Source organism: Cephus cinctus, unplaced genomic scaffold (assembly GCF_000341935.2).
Source record: "Cephus cinctus unplaced genomic scaffold, Ccin1 Ccin1_scaffold0299, whole genome shotgun sequence".
In the NCBI taxonomy this organism is placed as follows: Eukaryota; Metazoa; Arthropoda; class Insecta; order Hymenoptera; family Cephidae; genus Cephus; species Cephus cinctus.
Genome location: NW_014333002.1, coordinates 1039797 through 1058783, shown reverse-complemented (window position 1 = coordinate 1058783; position 18987 = coordinate 1039797). Strand labels below are relative to the sequence as shown.

Here is an 18987-nt window from a genome sequence, read left to right as displayed (position 1 = left end):
CCCCCCCTAATTGATCGTCACGCGTGCAGTTTATGTTTGTAATATTTTTTTTTATTAATTAGAAATCGGAGCGTACGTACAGATATTTTCAATTACCATAACTAACGTAATAGTAAAGGTTCTCGCGGATACGAAATTTGGATATTGTCCTGTTGATGAAATTCAACGTCATATCAAGGTTCCACATGAAAAGTTCGTGCCCGATTAATGTACAATGCGCGTGCCATGAAATTTACTAATCGTTTGAAAAGTGCAAGTCCATTGTTGCCATTTCTTGTCGTATTAAGAAACATAATAATGGTTACACTTGGAATAAATATAGGAAGAGCACTTTCCATGGATGGTCAGGCAACCTCGTAATGACCTTGGTTACACAATAATGAACAAAATGTCTCCTTATAGTAGCCGCTTGATTCTTAGGTGATAAATGGACCTAACAGCATCCAGGCTTCTTATCCGAGAGGAGTCTTAAGTTACGTTGTGAGTGTATACCTTAGCACGAGTACTTAAGTTTAACTTAAATAACTTGAGAAAGTTTTGTCGCTAGAACGACAAGCAATGGAAGATCATGCAGGATGCGCTCAGTCATTCAAAAAATGTCAACACAGTAGGTACTTCGCACGCTTCTCTCATTTACTCTATCTCTCTCCCTCTCAATTGCTCATCAAGTTTTCTTTGTTTCTCAATCTCGATAATTTTTTCTTAATTTTAACTGAAACAACACTTTTTTTTTGATAATACATTATTTAATAGGCACGATAGACCTACTTTACCTACAGGGAGGCACACGAGTTTTATTTGGCTATAATCGAAGACGGCAGCCGCACTAATTCATCATTATTTATATATTGTTCACGATGGCCGCCGTCTGTCACTTCCATTACAATTCTCTAGAAGGTTCGCGAGGATAAATAGTGGGGGCGCACTAACCGGAAAGCCTTATAGAAGTCGCGAGGGACTCCTGGTATTCCTTCTAGCTCGATTTCTAATCTACTAGGAATGTCGATCAGATTCCGCTTCGTCGTTAAGGAAACGAATGAACGAGTCTTGATTATAAGTGGAACGAAAATCGTCACGAAGAGATATCACTGGATCACTTCGTCTCCCGACAAAGTCCGTTCCTTGCGAATCCGATGCTGCTGCTATCCACTAGATCAGTTCCGTGTATTGGACGGTGGGAATTTATTGGTGGGATCGCATCTGCACACGCAGCACGATGGAAAGAGGAACCAATCCATGAAGATGCCTTTGCAGTCGTTGTCAGGATCATAGGCGAGTAATCTGTGCCATTTGTATTTCTGCTCGCAGCCACAATCGCCGCTACATCTGTTGGTCCGGGTTTTTCTGTAAATGGATTTTTCAACGTTTCTCTTAGTCGATATCAATTAATTATTTCTCATTGGCTTCACTCCTTTATACATGACATTATATACTCACGAGCATACTTCCTGGTGAATGGCTTGCTCAAAATGTTGTGTGTTGACAATCGCGCGGATCTTACCGGCGCTGTTACTCGCCCAGTAGGGCGTCACTATTTCTACCTTTGATTCGCATGCGTCGATTCTATTAAACGATACATTAAATTAATATTAATTTTACTGTTTTATTATAATCTTATATTTATTACGATTCATATTATATTTTTATCTCTAACCTGCCGCTTTCGCTGCTTTTATTGTTCCCGAAGGACTGCCTCGTGTTTCTAGCCTTGCTGAAGAAGGAGTCTCCATCAGCATCCATTTCCGGATCTAGCTTCTTATCGTTGTCGATATTTGGTCCTCCGTCGGGCAGATCGTGCGCCGCGGAGGACCTCTTCCGGCGATGTCCTGCCGGTTCTCTCGTTGGCGGACCGTACTCTGTGCTCATTTCAAAATCACCGTACATCCTCTTCATAAGAGCCTTGTTCTCGTCTATGAAGCGCTCTATTCTGTCTCTGAAAATATGCAGAAGATTTTAAGGTTATTTTTAACATTTTTGATTCAATTTATTTTTTCATATTTTTTTTTAATGACTAACACGAGTATGAAACGTTCGTTTGGTAACGTTCATAAAAGTTTCATTTTATAAATGGTAAACATCGGAGAAATACGATCTCCTGCCATTACTCGCGGTATATAAAAACCCAGTGCATGATAGAGCGTGCATAACGCTACATTTTTTTTTCAGAATCCTTTTTCATCAGTTTATCGCCATCAAAGCGGATCTTATTGGCTTTACAGCGACTGAAACAAATAGCTCGGTCGCGACGAGTAAAATCGTATTCTTATTTGTCATTTTCGAAAGGACAAATAGCCTCGCGGCTATACAAGTGGGTTCCTATATACGTAGGAACCTTTAACGTTACAGAAAAATGTCCCTGGGGCTACATTTTACGAATTTCACGACGGTATTTCCTCCGAGTGACGCACTCGCCGATACGTTAGTTCCAATACGGAAATTCATAATGGCGTCGGATGATGACTTCGACTACCTCGACTTCCGTTCCTTGATTCTGGTACCTATGTTTTCCCCGAACATAATGACAATGAGATACTTTTTTTTAACTTACATGGGGTAAGTATTTCCAGCTGTTGGACAGAACAGTTGATGATATCTTTTGATACATGGCGAACCTCTCACAAGATCTCCTCGTAACTCGACGCCTAATGCTACGGACAAGGCCGTCCATAAGATCTGCAAATTAGTAATTAAAAATTTGATTAGATAATTGTAGATTAATATCGATTCAATGTGGAATAGTATAAGAACTGGAATTATTGTCAAAATAGTATCAAAATTGTAAATGGCTGACAAACCAGCAGAGATCTTATAAGCAGATCGACCTCGAGCATCATGCTAATGGCGAGCAGTCAGTTCCGAGTTTATCGACCTGTAGTTGATGGTTGTAACGCATTCAATTAAATATACTACACGTCATTATGACACGAGACAGGATTTATAGCAATGCTACTACTTGTCAAGTGATACGAGTTGACAATCATGGTGCCAGATTTTGCATAAATAAAATGCGTTTGTGGGTCTGTCTAATGGAATGAGATAAAAATTCTTTTATTTTTCTGTCTTCGAATTTGAATTTTCACATCAGCCTGTTGAGAAGGAAAAAAAATGTTGTGACGTCCACGAAGTTACTATGCAACACAAACAATGGTTTTTACCATCCTTTTTCTATCACTTCCCGCAATTTTAACTCGGTTTGGGCGAAACGTTCTTTAAAAAAAAAACGGAAATCCTGTTTCTCCTATCATTGACTAAATTTCATGGATCTTTCCTGGGTCTGTATACAATAGATGTCTGATTATGCATAGCCCATAATCAATCATTGAATCGAGTCGATTCGAATTCGTGACTCAAGTTGTCCTGGTGCACTTTCAAAAGTATTAGAAATATTGCATTAGAAATTTTCCGTTCACTTCGAAAGCTATTCTACGGTGAAAGTTCAATTGTAAAATTTCAAAAATATATGTATGATTGTCCTAAACAAAGATTCCTATATATCATTTGTACTGTGTATCAATGAATTTCATCATTTAATATACAGCAATACACGTGAAAAAACGTCATGCGTTTTCGTTTTGACTGTCAATAGGAACGTTCCAGATGTATTTAAAGCAATAAAGTTATTTAATATTAAAAAAAAATAATTATACAGTATATCAAATCATTTACCCACAAAACCGTGTCCATGACTGCATTCGTTATTACTTGTGCCCGCAGGGCCAGTCTGTTTTCAAAAGCACCACCTAGCAATATATCCACTGACACTAAAGATCCCGTATTAATAACCTCTCGTCACACATAAATCATAAACAGTCGATAGATGGATAAATAAAAAAATCAGTTCACAAAAAACTTCACAAAGACACAACAATACGCCATGTTTCCAGCACAACACTTAAATAAATTCCTGTACACCCCGTAGTGCCTCACCGAAAATCCTAGCACACTCTAACCACCAAAAACTTTCCCTCCTAGAATAAGACACGAGAGCCAAGGAAAACCCACAGTTAGCCGATAACATCCACACTAAGATTCCGGGTTCGGTCGGTAAAAATTTACCCAGAATTATCAAAGAAATGCAAAACCATCAGTCCTATCAAAATACACAGCACGCACTTCGCCCACAGTACACATAATGATTACCCGTTGTAAAAAGTTTTTAAAAAATTCCAAAAAGAAGCACAACAAAATTTACAACACATCATGATAATGATACTCAAAAACAAGTAAAAATGTAAATTCACACTCGACAATCAACAACAAGAGTGACGATCTGCCTGAAGTCAGCAGACTGAATGAAATTATACAAATTTTTCAAAACCATAACCTGCAATACCGACCGGTCGGCAACGGACGAGATACCATCGACTTAAAGGTCTATACTGAAAGTTGAACTAGCCTGTAAGGCCAACACCTTACATTTATTCAAAGGACAACATACCCTCACCCCAGTAGTCTTATCTACGTATACTCCTTCAAATTTGTCTCACTCTCTCTCACACATTATAGCTCAATAACGTCACGGAGCTAGTTTATCCAATTTCCCGTACAGCTGTAAGAAGAAGTAAGTAGACTGCCACTGAACGGTATCTAACGTCAGCTATTTGAGGCTCATTAACTCGAATACCTTTACCGGTAATTAAGCCAGAGGCAATATACCTAACGAGACTACAAGCACGTTGGACAATGCATCTTAAATACCGTATACAGTGAGTTTCGTAATTTACGAGAAAGAAAAATTATATTTAGTACATATCATAATAATTTCCGTAAACCTTCAAGAAAGACAAAAAACCGTTACAACGGAATTTCCATAATACCGGAAGTTATATTTTCAAGTGTCATTAACGTACCCTCGACCCACGTTACTCGACCAGGAATCATTGTGGGCGTCATTCAAGTCTACCTAGTCATGCATACGCATATGCCATACACTTCCTTCATGAATCATTACGCTATTGGGAAAGCTGAGTGCGCTAAATAAAACTCGATATTACGCAAGCTGTTATATGACACAAAAGAAATGCAAAATTAAAAAAAATTACACCAATTTTTAAAATAATTTTCTAAGACATTTTCCATTCACAATTTTTTTCACGTGCAATTTTTCCAACTCATGCATCAAGTATACGTAAAATGCATGTCAATAATAATCTTAACTATTTAAATGTAACGAGCAATGATCGTTACGTCAGAATTATTTTTAATCCATTTCCAAGATCAATGTTGATCGATCTTTAATCAAATAAATACCTGCATATATGAGTATATTAATGTATGTAAGGTTATATATATATATTGCAATAGCCACGCATACCTATTGTATATCTAAGAAGGAAGCCTATATTGAGATCTGGTTCTTTACCACAACTTCCGCGAATATTAATTCAATATTTGAATAGAGCCAAGGACGGTACTGATCAAAGCAATCGTTCACGCACGGCTTGACATCTGTACATATATATTATACAGACATATATATATATATATATATACATACATACAAACTGCATATATCCAAAGCAACGTAGACCCAGCGAAACAATAACGTCGACATCTGATCTTTATAGTAAATAATTGTCAAACTCGATAAAAAATCATTAAAAGACTTCAAGGAGTCTCGGGATTTTTATATTAATGATCGCAGTTGATTTTTCAAAAACGAACCGAATCGCTCTACATTTATAGATATATATATACACATATATACCTGTAACTCTATTTCGTATCCCCCTTTGTCTCCGGGACAAGTAAAATATTACGTGGACATTATAAAAGTTGGAGAAAGTTTCTTCATGATTTTGGTAGCGAAAATATATATATATATATATTCCTGAAGATACATACACAAAATAATTTTTCGGACGAAAACGTGCATAAGCACTACGTAATGATTGTTTTTGAATCAATGTAAAAAAAAAATTGCATTTTTTTCATACTGACAGATGAGAAATTCATCAATTAATCGATTATCATTAGCGTCAATCAACTCGTGGTAATTTTAATTGTACAATCGAAAAACGACTAATCGACGAGCAACGATAGTTTGGTCATCATTTGCGATTTTCAAGACTTCATTAATGACTATTCCTCGGTTCCGTTCTCCACGCAAGTAAATTATCGAATGCGTTCCTTGCCACTTTAGTCAGCGAGTATTTTTATACATTTCAATGGCAGAGTACGAGTGTCGACCGATTCGTGCTCATCTTGCGTATAAGTAACGACATTCATTTTTCGATTGGTTGGATTATTCGCCATCAAATGAATGACGAAAAACTTACTATTAAGTCATCCATGTTGATTGATCAACGTAATACCTGTATAGGGTGTATCATATATGTATATATATATTACGTATTAGGTGAGAAATACAAAACGACCCATCAATCTCCCTCATACTAATTCCCCATTACCAAGTGGGATCGATGATCGCTTCAAGAATGTAGCCTGAATGTAGTATACGAATGATGATTGGTTGGCATTGGAAGCAATGACTTTCAATGACTTTACGGTAAGTCATTAATGCGAATATGATATCTCGTGTTTTTGAAAAAATAATGATGGATACAACGTATGTCTTGATGACTTTTTTTATTAAAAAAAAATCATTGCATTTTATTGTTTGTATATGTGGAGAATGACTAACGAATGACTCGTACGCACTGCTAATAACGTGTAATGATTATTAGGTATGTAAATGAACTGCGTGGAAAATCATTGGACCGAAAAGTAACTAGAGTCATTGCATGCATAGTTTGTTAGGTTAGGTATGGATGCTAATTATGATGAGTGTATCTACTAATTGGACGGCTGTTGGTATAGCTATGGGTATAGTGTAATGACTGTACCTTATCTAGTGTCATTTTATTAATGGATAATGACAATGATCTCGCGAACTATAATTGTCAAATTGATATTCGCGTCAGTAATGATGAAATGGCTCCCTCTATTATTGATCGGTGAAAGGTCCGATCGACGATTGATTTTTTGACCTACGGTGAACACAGTCGGTAAGTACGGCATTGATTTAATGTAGGTACAGTGAGTCATCGGATTACTTCTTGGAGCGTCAGAGGGAAATGCTAAAATTTTTTTTATTCCATCGTACAATGAGGTGTGTAGTTCAAAATTGTAGAGAAATGAAAAAGGTAAATTATATTTTTTTTTAAATGTGTAATTTGTTACTCTTAGGTATAATCGTATCGTGAGAAATAATTGCTGCAGAGGAAAAAAAAGGTCCGTGTATAAACTCGTAGCTTTATTATAATTCGACAACGGGTATGGTCATTATCATAATTCCAGCTTCCAGTTTTCGCTCCTGTCAAGTACCGCGTGTTCGCTAATCCCGCGCGTTAATAATCTCCGGTAGGCGCACGAGTCATGAATTTAGCCAGATATAATTTAGCAGAAACCGAACGTACGTATTTGTCATGATATTTCGCAAGTAAATATTTCGCGAGAAATAAGAAAAGCAAACAAAAATTACGAGTGTAATGAAAACAAAAAAAAAATGAAAAACCTTAAGTTAACCGAAGCCATGCTATACGAAGTGTTTTGTTTGCTTTGCAGATCCTGCTCAGATGCGTGAAGTGCGTAACAAGGAAAATGACTAAAATTGTCAGTTAAATCGACCAGTTGGTACTTTTATGATCTACTTCACGGCTTCGTAGCCGTTTTACAGTCTCCGCAAAAGTTTAATACTCAAAGTGCAAAGTAATCAGCACACACGGCGAAGCCACCAGGATGCAACCCGGATTTCGCAAGATATTTTATTAGTTTAGTCCGAGGGTCGTTTGCGTAAAATAGCATTGACTACAAAGGCAGAAAACTCGAAGGTAAAAATATCTACTAGCGGCTGGACACCCAGCGCTCCGTAAAAGGGTGAGCAAAATGGGTACTAAACTGTTACCATGGCATAGGGACCCTTCGCCACGTAGAATACAGAAGAATATGAATAAGCAAAATCCTTGGAGATTGAGACACCTTGAATGTTGAAGATCAGGAAAGTGAGACATCGCGAAATGTCACGTCATCAGCTCCAAAGTCACCGAACGACAGTAACGTCCCTGCACTCTTAACATTTACCATCCTGTGATGATCGGCCGGGGCCGGGATGCCAGCAAACGAGTGTCTCGTTTCGTGGCGCCTTGACTTTCTCATTTTGAAAATTGGATTAGCTCGAAATCGTAACATCTCTCTATCAATATCCTTACCAAAGAGACTGAACCGCCATTGCCAGGTTGATCCCACGACTAAGCAAGACAACAGACTCGGGTATGGAAATTCAGTATAAATTCAAGGATGACAGAGCGAGTGACTTTAGCCAAGAGCAATAAAAGTTTTCACAACACCCTCTCTTTTTTTTTTTTTTTTAATAACCCGCGCTTACGGTACATGAGTTATGACATATCTGGACAGGTGTATTAGCATACGCCATAGATGGCCAGTGAAATTAAGAGTTTCACGCTAGCTGTTAACGCCCAGTAACACCTGGTTGGTCCAAGCAGTTAAGTCAAGATGTTCGTGACAGATTCAAAATGATCTGGTAGCATCTTAATGGCATCATACAACGAAACTGACCTCAGAAAAACTTCCATACCACGCAGTCCCTCTACTAGGAACGAATAAAAAGTCAAAGATAAAAATATTTCAAAAAATCTAAATTAAAACAAAAATCTAACGGGGTTTACAGTCACCGATGCACAATGATCGTCAAGTCAAATGAAAGGCGTGGAGTCTAGCATGCTGTGAACTTTACTTTCTCAGGTTCCCCGACAGCCTCTGACTAACAGACTAGTCAGCCGCTAGGTATTCTTATCCGAAGCGACATTTATTAAACGTATTTCTGTCTCCTGCCACGTAGCTAATAGGTCAAGAGGTTACAGTCTCAATGCCACTGTGCCGGCTGACCTTACGGTCAGTCCTGCCGAGATCCCATGGCGTCCACAGTCTATCTCACATTTATACGATCCATGCCTATAAGTAAGTAGACACAAACCTAACATGGACTTCCAGACTATATACATATATATAAGCATAAACACAGTCCGGGTTGGCGAAGATGCCACTCGAGATACATAGGTCATGGGTACAGTAACGAAATGCCACGTATATCTATAGTCAAGGTACATTGGCAGATACCGAGTCTAAGGGTTGGCCACCCAGTATAAAAAGCAAATTAAAATAGATGCCTATAAACAGTGCATAAAATTACCAAATCGGCTTGACTATTTCAAATAATAATTATCCAAGTCGAGAAGCTTGGCAAAGTGTTTACGGGTCCCACAGATTTGAATGGGACTTATAGAAGTACAAAAACAATAAAAAATTTCTCGAAATATCTTTACTCGTTATTGTCCCGTGTTGATGGCCCGTTAAGTATTCGCATACCAGAAGGTCAGGAGTTCAGCGATAAATCATTGGGACATAGGCGCGCCTACCCATGGCGCACCATTAATTCGAGTAGCCAATGTAACAACTCACGTGTTTCATAGGGAATTTGTTATTAGCCAGGCTGTTAGCTATGCATATGGATCAGTTAGCAGTGCTGCCACTTCGTTGGGATTAAAAGAATATTGAGTGCAGCAAGTATGGAGGTAGAAAGTGCATTATTGCATTATATCCTAGATGGTCGTATATTCTTCATAACATATATATATATATATATGCTGAGAAGAAACTGTATCCTCTGACTAGTGACTCAACCTGCGTATAAGCGCACTACAGGTATACCTATTACGATTACGTTTGTATCTGTAGTACAAAGACGAGATAGGAAAAAGGAGAGCGCGCCTGGGCCATTCTCCTGTCAACTATTAACCTTACGAGTCCTTTGTCTCGAGGGAAGGTGTCTTGTAAAAAGTATACGCTCCTGTGATTCAATCGGGGGACCTTGATGCTCGAGGTACGTGACTGGAATTTTCTTGGGTCAATGTCTTTTTTTCCTCTCTGCGTGTCTCTCTCTTTCACTGTATCTCAATTCTCCCCCGGGTAGACACCGAAGTGCCTGAGGACATATCGGCGAGTGATCTTTCCCACGGGGAGGACGATTGACTATTGGAAAATTGTTATTGTAAATTTTCATGCAATTTTCAGGACTACTCACAGGAATCTGTACGAAGGTCCCGTTGTTAAGCTGAGGATAGGAATAGAGCGGTACCACCGGTACCGAACCATTTTTCAAAAATATTGGTCCCTGGATCGGCGTCACGTGAGCGTTACTGGGAAAGTCTTGATCCTCGTCGTCGTAATAGTCATCGAAATCGTCATCGTAATCTAGGACAGCGTGGACCGAGGTTTTGGCATCGGGTCCTGGATACGCTTCGCTGTTGACTCTTGTGTACCTTGGGGACAAAAAATGAGAACGATAATGAAAGTGACATTAAAAAATTATTTAATTGACTGTATTGTATGCATGACACGTATTTTTCATGCTCGTAAAAATCATACTGACTTTCCATTTTGTTCCGTAAGATCGCAAGCGTCGTGGGTCCAACGGAACAAAAGGACCCAGTGACGATCATCGAATCGGTGAAGAAACACGTGTTTAGAATACAGACAGAACAGTTTAGTTATTTTGATTTACCCATTGGGCCTGTCCGGGTAGTTTTCACTGGGTTGTTCTCTGGCTTGAGACGGTAGAGCCTCCTGAGAATGATGAGGGTGGATCCTCTGCTGTTGTTCTTGAGGAACGGGCAGAGGAGCTTGAGGGGGCGGTGGTGGTCTCGTTTGTTGTTGTTGCTGCTGTCTGGGCTGGGTCCTCCTAAAGTCCTGATTGTAATTAGCGTATCGTGCATCCTGAGTAGACAGGGAGGCTGCACCATGTCCTGGATGCTGTTGTAAAATCTGATGTTGCTCCCGGCTCCTTTGTTGGGCATGTTGACGATGACGTTCTTGTTGCTGTTGCTGTTGTTGTTGATGACGTTGCTCATACTGTGGAGGTGGTATGTATGGCTCATTTTGAAAAGGCTCCTCGTCGTTGTAACTGGGTGCTGGTGGCGGCGGTAGTACAGCGTTTAATCGAAGATTATTGACAGTCGAATGTCCTCCCGCACCATTGAACAAAAATGGGGACGGCGAAGCCGTTTGATACGGTAGGGTAAAGTTCACTAGTGACATCTTTTTTAAAACTCTACAACCCCTTAGAAACAGACACGTTCCTTCGATGCACCGTAAAAGTCAAAATCACTTTGTATAAATATATGAAAAGTTGAAAAAAAATTATTATCTTACGTCCTAAGGTTCACTCTATCTCTCTCTCTCTCTCTCTCTCTCTCTCTCTCTCTCTCTCTCTCTCTCTGTTTCCCTCGGGAGAAAGGAAAAAATGCTGATAAAAAAAAATCCGCAGACTCAGAGCATCCTCTATACACAAGGAAGATGATCTCACTTCATAGCGACGCGCCACTTCGTAATCTTTCACGCTGGTTAATCGCGTCCTCGCTCTACAGATCGATGGCCACCTTCAAAAAGTTGCCCAGCGATCTCAAAATGGTCCCCAGCACGGTAATGATCTTGAATCAGCAGACTGGCCGACTCGGCATACGTCGATAGGAATGACGAAGACGGTCATAATGACGGCCACGTGGCTGGTCCGAAGCAAAGGTGTATATCCAAAGTGAGCGTTGCTTTTTAAATAACTAGCTGGTGAATGGCACCCAGCAGCAACAGCAACAACCAGAAAAGTAACTCCGTAACGCCTTACTACAAGATTGCAAATCTTGACGATCGTCAGATTATCGTGGTCTCAAACTTGTCTCCTTGTTCCTTCTGGTGCCACATGACTGGACAGACCTTCGATCCAAACTCCAGACTACAACCGCCGTACGATCTTGGCCGTTGAGACTCTTCTGTTTACAACACTCTATGATCCGTTACAGCCATATACAGGGATACGTTACGGATTCCGTAAGATGCTGACCCCACAGCGAAAGAACCTACAAAAAAAAAATAGCAAAATGACAAAAATTTTGGAAAAATTTTTTTTACCAAATTTGCACTTTTTCTCCATTTTTTTCAAATTCCCAAATTAATCCTATTTCCGAGCATCCCGATGTGACGCAACATATCGGGGCACGTAATTACCTTTGGCGGGTAATATCTTGGCATTTGAGGCTCTCCTAGGATCGACCACGTATAAACACGAGCCACGTAGGTGTTTGACTTGGCGCGCTCTCACTCTCCTTAGGTGTTAGTACTCGCGTACTCGCTCGTGACGGCCTTACCCAGATATATGCAAAGGAGACGCGACGCGCAACCCAAGGGAACTTTCTTTCGCGTTTGACGTTTGACGTTACCCGCTGGAATAGTCAAGAAGGAAAAATCGGCAACGCCACCGGCATATACAGGGTTATTCAAACCGAACGTACCACCTGAAGTTAGTCTATCCATTTGACTTGTACGTTACAACCGACTACAGGTGGTACGTTTTCTATTGAGTAGCCCCGTATTGGTGTATAGGAAGTCACGCAGAGACTCACGTATACGATTGCTCACTCGCTTCATTGCTTACTCACTTCAGGGACATCTTTGTGCGGGATGCGTCGCGGCGTTGGTAAACGTACGGAATTTAAAAAAAAATAAGGCAGCAAAGAAAAATTCTCGCAGTTTCACAAAATTAAAAGGATAATCGAAAGCCAAAAAAAAGATTACGTCGTCTCCATCACTAGAGGCCAAAAGACGTCTCGTAGCCTAGCAGTCAAATTTCTCGCTTTCGTCAGGTAGAAAGTCCGACTTAAACTGTAATACGTGACGGCAGATACGTAACAAGACACGAGACGTATGAAGCATGCTTCGATAATGAAAAAAAAAATCGAATAGCTCAAAAAATCAAACAATTATGACGGTAGTAAAAATTATATCGATGACCTGATATACTGATATCATATATCAATGAAAAAAATCATCCATAAGAAATAATAAACGCCATATACCTTGACACTGATCTGGATCTAATCCGTATATGTTCCTTCAGTATGTAAAAAGATTGTTAACGATCATTTGTATAATTAAAAATTATATATATATATATATATATATATTATAACTCCCGCCACAGTGTCCACCAAGAACTATACTCAAACTGACGATATATAGGTACAAGCCGGGCAAAACGATTTGCGCAACTTTCACTTTCCGGCGAACTATTTTCGGGAGGATCGACGCGCGCTACGTACGTTACCAGTATACACGTATATATGTATTTCGATCGGCTGGAAGCACAGCAGCTCAGTTAACCACAACTCGGATAACGTGAGGATAAATTTGATAAACAATTGTAATTTTAGTTAATCGTACAGTACGATACTTTAATAAGTGGCTGCACGAGTATCTCATATGGTATCTAGGAACCCACGTTATACCGCGTGCTCTTCGGGCACATGTAGAGTACGGTCGGTAAGGTAGTCGCGTAACCGTAACGCTTGGATGGCGAACGTCAACTGAGACTTCTGAGCAAGCTGGATGGGGATAAGACGTCTTTCAAGACTCGAGTTTGATCATAAAGAGTATAACATTCGTATATTCTCTTTCTCCTGTTCACTCTCCCTCTTTGGTAGGTATCTCCCCACCTTGTCATACAATCAGAACCACCTCCTTTGGTGTCTCTACCATTTGCCGGTGCCACACTGGTGTTCTAGTACTTGGCGTTATCTCCGCTATATCTATATACATATACAGAGAGATACAGGCATATGCATTGTCCTTCTGTAAACTGTTCTTTCTCTTGGAACCAATCTCAGAACTAATCGGCAGTCACTTTTGTCGCTCCCTCGCAATCTGGTGAATGCAACAGTCATTTAATTGTACGGACACTAATTAATAACCAGACAGTAGGAATTTTAACGTTCATATACATATGTATGTATGGAAAAATGAATTTTATTTTCGAAATTATGACTCGAAGGATGTTCTGAATTTTTCGTAAAAAATCGATTAGAGTTCAATTAAATTTTTTGATTATTTAACTTGTACTTTCACAAAAAAATATTTTTTATTGCTCCCACTCGACCTTATGAGGATTACGTAACGGTGTAATCGATTAGCTCGTTAATATCTCGTTGAGATAATATCTACAGTAATATGTAGTATAATGCATCCTAGTTACAATATGCAGTTACTACGTATCTCCCTCTCGTCTAGTACTGTCATAGTTAATCTGAGAGAGGGGAAGTTCTTCTCCTTTTCAATTTTTTTTTATCTCTTGCCTCACGTTACCTTTCATTTCAGTACCAGAACGAATGCTGGAGCAATTGGAACGCTTCTCGTCTGATCTCCATAGTAACCATCTAATATACATATACGTACCTTTGAAATACGTAAATATACCCAGTTGGCTTTACACACGATGCTACCGGCAGCCACACCTAGTCACGATAAATCTGAGGCCGCTTATTTGTCACTGAAAAAACACCACTTTGGCCATACCAAAAACTTACACTGTTAAAATGTAAAAAAAAATTTCATAACCCCATTTCATCCTAGCTAAATATAAATTCGCAATGGCTTTTTAATGCAGCTTAGCAAATGCTGAAAACTAGTTTTGATAAGTGCAAAGATAAGCCACCGTGAATGGACCAGTTTTCAATTGGTTTAAGGTACAGTGACAGATACCAACAAAACCAGATACTAAATATGGTCCTTGCACGACCGGACCAGGAAGCCAAGGCACGAGCGAGGTCTGACATTGAGATATGCATTGGAGCCATAATAATTTGGTACTGTCGCTGTTTTACCGGTAGCGCGTGCTAAAAATATCAAGCAATTATCTGATTCTCGTTATCGACGGTCAATCAGGGACTAATTATCAACAGTGATTGGACCACATTGTAAAAACATTTAATTCGTATTTACACAGAGATGCCTGGAATAAAACTGAACACTCCCGAGATAAACAAGTAATAAGCTGTCAAATCATCCGAGAAATGAGAAATGACTATATCGTGCTGTCATTTGGCGTTTCCTTGAGACTAATCGTAACCCGTGTTATGAGTCTAACGACGGAAGTCCATTCCGAAACGGAAGCCGAATGATCTTTCGATTTAACATACCTAAATTCAAGGCCAGTACATAATATAGCCATAGACCTCATACGTATCTACATTATTTTTCCATATTTGGATATACTGTGAGTATATCTGTATATATGACATACACTGTATATAATATCCTGGTGATCTTGTAATCTGCTGTCCTATTGGATACAGCGAGGATTCTCACGATCCTGAGTATTAATGGCTGATCGAGTTAAGGGTAGACCGTGTGCAATCCTAACTGCCCGTAATAAATATACTTTTACTTTATGACTCACGCAAAATAGGTTAAACGCTTCGCGACTGACTTCGACATCGTTCCCGTCGACCATATAGATATATATCCATATATAAACATATATAGATATATATATACACAATGGAAATGACAAAAATAAACGCCCACGCGTAACAATAAAATCTTTGCCTTTGATTAGTGGCTGAGCCTTACTTTAACGCTGTGTACGTATGTATATTTAAGACTATCAGGATGATACCGTGATGATGTACCGGGATGACTGGTATATACGATTGAAATGGATTTTCACTTAGAAATAGTGAACATTTACGTTCTGTAGTGATTCGCTGATGAATCTTAAGATTATGTCACTTTGGGGTTAATACAGGGTGATGGTGTCGTGATTCCCGGGTTTTTCACGTGTTGACGTATTATCATTTTTGAATGAAACTGTACACGGTGTCGAGTTTTTTAAAGGTGTAATAAGGTTGTAGCGATGTAATTTGACAAAAATTTCTCTTTTCCTAGAACAGTTGTAAACAAACAGTGTGAAACTATTAAGGACGATACTTGATGAAAATCTATTCATAATCGTGACAACTCTTGCACGGCTTATGTATGGTTGGATTTGTATGTTGATTAGGTAAGACAGTAAATAGAAATTAGAAATTTTGTAAAATAGGTAGTTAGCACACATCATCTGATATCCATAGGCAGTTACAGGGCTATCTGGTATAGAGATTAGGTTTGACTTATATAATAGGATTGATTTGATCGGTTGCCATTTTAAACAAAAATTATTATATAATGTTACGACAAAGATCCATGCTAATTAACAATGCGAAAAAAACTGTATTGATGAGATATTCAATCGGAGGTTTGTCGTTTGAGACAGATTTTTGGAGTTACCTATACCTGCCACGAGTGCGAGAGAGAGGCTCTTATGGGTAATTGCTTATGTAAGACAAGGACGGACATACTTTTCGTCCAATTTGTAGCTGAGTACTTTCAAATGATTTTTAATTTATTAATGATACTGGTATTTTTCATTGGTCGTTTACGGGTTCAAAAATTTTTATAAAACTCAAAATTTGTTAAACGTCATACCGAACTTTGAGTAAATAAAAAATTTGTTTACTCAAAATTGTATCCCTTGGAAAATAAAAGCTATGAAATGTAATTGAATTTTTTTTAAATAAATAATCCTATAGATATTCATGACGATACAGTCGCACGTTCACTGTAACGATATACTTAATATTGTAAATATGATTTACTAAAAAAAATTTTCTAATTAATTTACCACAGGTATATTGCAGACAAAGATCTACATATAATCCGTGATCCTTGATCTTAAAAGCGTTCGGGCTGATTAAGTTAGTGAGGTGAGCAGGCTTCCCGTTGGTTAAATTCATAAATTCCTCGACAAAGTTACAAGTTGTTTTAGAGACAAAAAATTCGTCTTTGACCACGAAGTATGCAACGTACTGAGATACGTGTGAGTGTACGTAAATATAAACGGACTAAGTGATAATTCACTCTGGGTATAAAGTCCTGGGACAGACGTTAAAAAACGGGTATTTCCCAGTCACGTAAAAACTGTAGATATCACAGAGATATCAGTCTTCATATTGTTTATCAAAAATTTGATTTCGCTGTTGTCATTTTTTTTTTTTTCTTATCGACGAATAAAAACAATGTGATAAACGCAATTTGCATTCACCTACTCACCGGGTTGAATTAATCGAACGGCCATGACGTCATTGGTGCACGGTCGATCATCGTTCGCGCTGTGAATTCTCCTTTCGATGTTTCCGCGAAAATTCGAAAGATTTCTGAAAATAGAAAAAAAAGAAATTTTTAAAAAAGAAAAGAAATTAACAAAATTAAATAGAAGAACAGTCGTACCTACGTTTCGCGTGGGGTCTCCCCTTTGAAATGACGGGCCCTTTGGCGCGCGGGTTTCCTTTAACAGGCCCCACAATGAAAAACAGCGCGATCTGTCTGACGATCCTGCGAACCTGAATCTCATATCCGCCAAATCTCCGTTGGGCCTTACATGTCCAGTGTATCTAGACCGTAAATCAGCAAGAGTGTGCCCCACTATTGCTCAGCTGTTCCCCCTTCGGTTGGGACTCAAAAACATACCAACGGTCCCTTGGAACTGGGTCTCAAACATACCCGCAGTCCCCCCCGGCAAAAAATTCAGGACAATACTGAATAATTAAGAATAGGGGCCCGGGGGGCAGGGGACTAAAAATCAACACCCGTGGGCCCAGAATGTTATCATATCACAACAATAAAAGACAAGAAATAAACTGACACAAGAACAAGATTCAGACCCACCCTACACATTGTCGCGTTCATAAATTCGATCTTATCGTCCAGGAAGCGTCGAGCAGTAATAATTGATAGATCGATCCTGGTTCATGGATCACACCTAATCGAGGCCATAAAGCACAATACCGGTTTCCGGTCCGCCGTCGATAATACATAACCTCTAGAAGTAGCCTATGAATCTTCTTAGTACATATGCATCAACTTAGAGGTACCAAAAATCATATTTCTCTTTGCTTATCATTTGTACGATATCACTATATCACTAAACAGATATCCATTCGGCTTAAATCTACACAACAAGAATTAGCGTCTATTATTCGATAAGGAATAGAAACTATCGCATTTCACTCCACCCACTATATCAACAGGAAACAAGGTCTATCAAAGCCCGGGGCGACCAACAAACCTATAGCCGTAAAAGCCTAATGTGCAAGTTACGTATCAGCTTATAGTATAGTTACACACATATAGATCATGATCCTGGCCTATTGGCCTGTAGCATATTCATCTATTAAATCGGTACCGACTCCCCATCGATACGGGCTGCCTGAATTCAACAAGATCCGTCGACAGACCACCAACAAATTCGATAGACATATGTACGTATACACAATATTACACATGACTTGCATGTATATTGGCATCTGATCCAGAAGTAACAAAAGTGACGGACAGCGGATAGACATGCCAACTTATAAGATATGGAGATATCGTGTACGTCGACATTCTTTAACATCTATTTCTGGCACACGCTCAGGCACCAACCCACCCACCCAACCCCCAATTCTGACTCTGGGAAATACCTCGATTCCCACCTACGCTTACAAAAATTACCAAACTAACACTTGTCTGATACGCACAACTATCAGCACAGACTGAAGCCATATTGAGTTATAGAAGCAATGAAAATTTCGTTTGCGATAATTATTGCTCAAGGTGTACGCTCGTGTGTGCTTTTACACAATCCTTATGTGTTAAGAGAATTCTCCAGGTACTGAATAGCAGAATGTATTATGACTATATGATAGTAAGGGTTGCGCAAGATGGTTGCCCTCCTAGGAAACGGGTTTAATAACTATCCCCATGAAAAATCCAAGATCAGCATTGGGCAAGCTGGGTTACTGAGGCAGCTGGTGGTAGAGTCAGGGCCTCGTTGATTATTCTGCAGAGACAAGTTGTGTGAGCCAGCTTGTAAGTTGGTTTCTTCATCCAGTTGTTGGTAAGACCTGCTGAGCAAGAAAGTCATTTTAAAAAGTATATCAGTCGGTAGAGAGGCGTCGTGACAATAGTTAATCTAGGTATTGTTCACAATGACCATGATAAGCGTACACGGCTGATACGTATAGCCCTGTATAGTCCATGAGAAAAATATTCGCATATGTATCA

The 18987-nt window shown here is 39.2% G+C and overlaps 1 protein-coding gene across 4 annotated transcripts; it reads right to left on the bottom strand.

Moving 5' to 3' along the window:
* Window positions 1–29: 29 nt before the first annotated feature.
* On the bottom strand, window positions 30–17096 carry LOC107266123 (protein spaetzle 3). 4 transcript variants are annotated; one of them, XM_025083385.1, is made up of 8 exons: window positions 12927–13438; window positions 12079–12293; window positions 10583–11930; window positions 10103–10340; window positions 2549–2673; window positions 1655–1933; window positions 1438–1563; window positions 30–1344 (listed from the first exon to the last, which is right to left on the bottom strand). In XM_025083385.1, exons 3-8 carry the CDS (start codon window positions 11113–11115, stop codon window positions 1155–1157), a joined length of 1491 nt encoding a protein of 496 aa, XP_024939153.1. In that variant the 5' UTR covers window positions 11116–11930; window positions 12079–12293; window positions 12927–13438; the 3' UTR covers window positions 30–1154. The 4 variants fall into 4 exon arrangements, with proteins under 4 accessions (XP_024939153.1, XP_024939154.1, XP_015591781.1 ...); XM_025083386.1 differs by lacking the exons at window positions 12079–12293; window positions 12927–13438 and adding an exon at window positions 16993–17096; XM_015736295.2 differs by lacking the exon at window positions 12079–12293.
* Between the last annotated feature and the right edge of the window lie 1891 nt (window positions 17097–18987).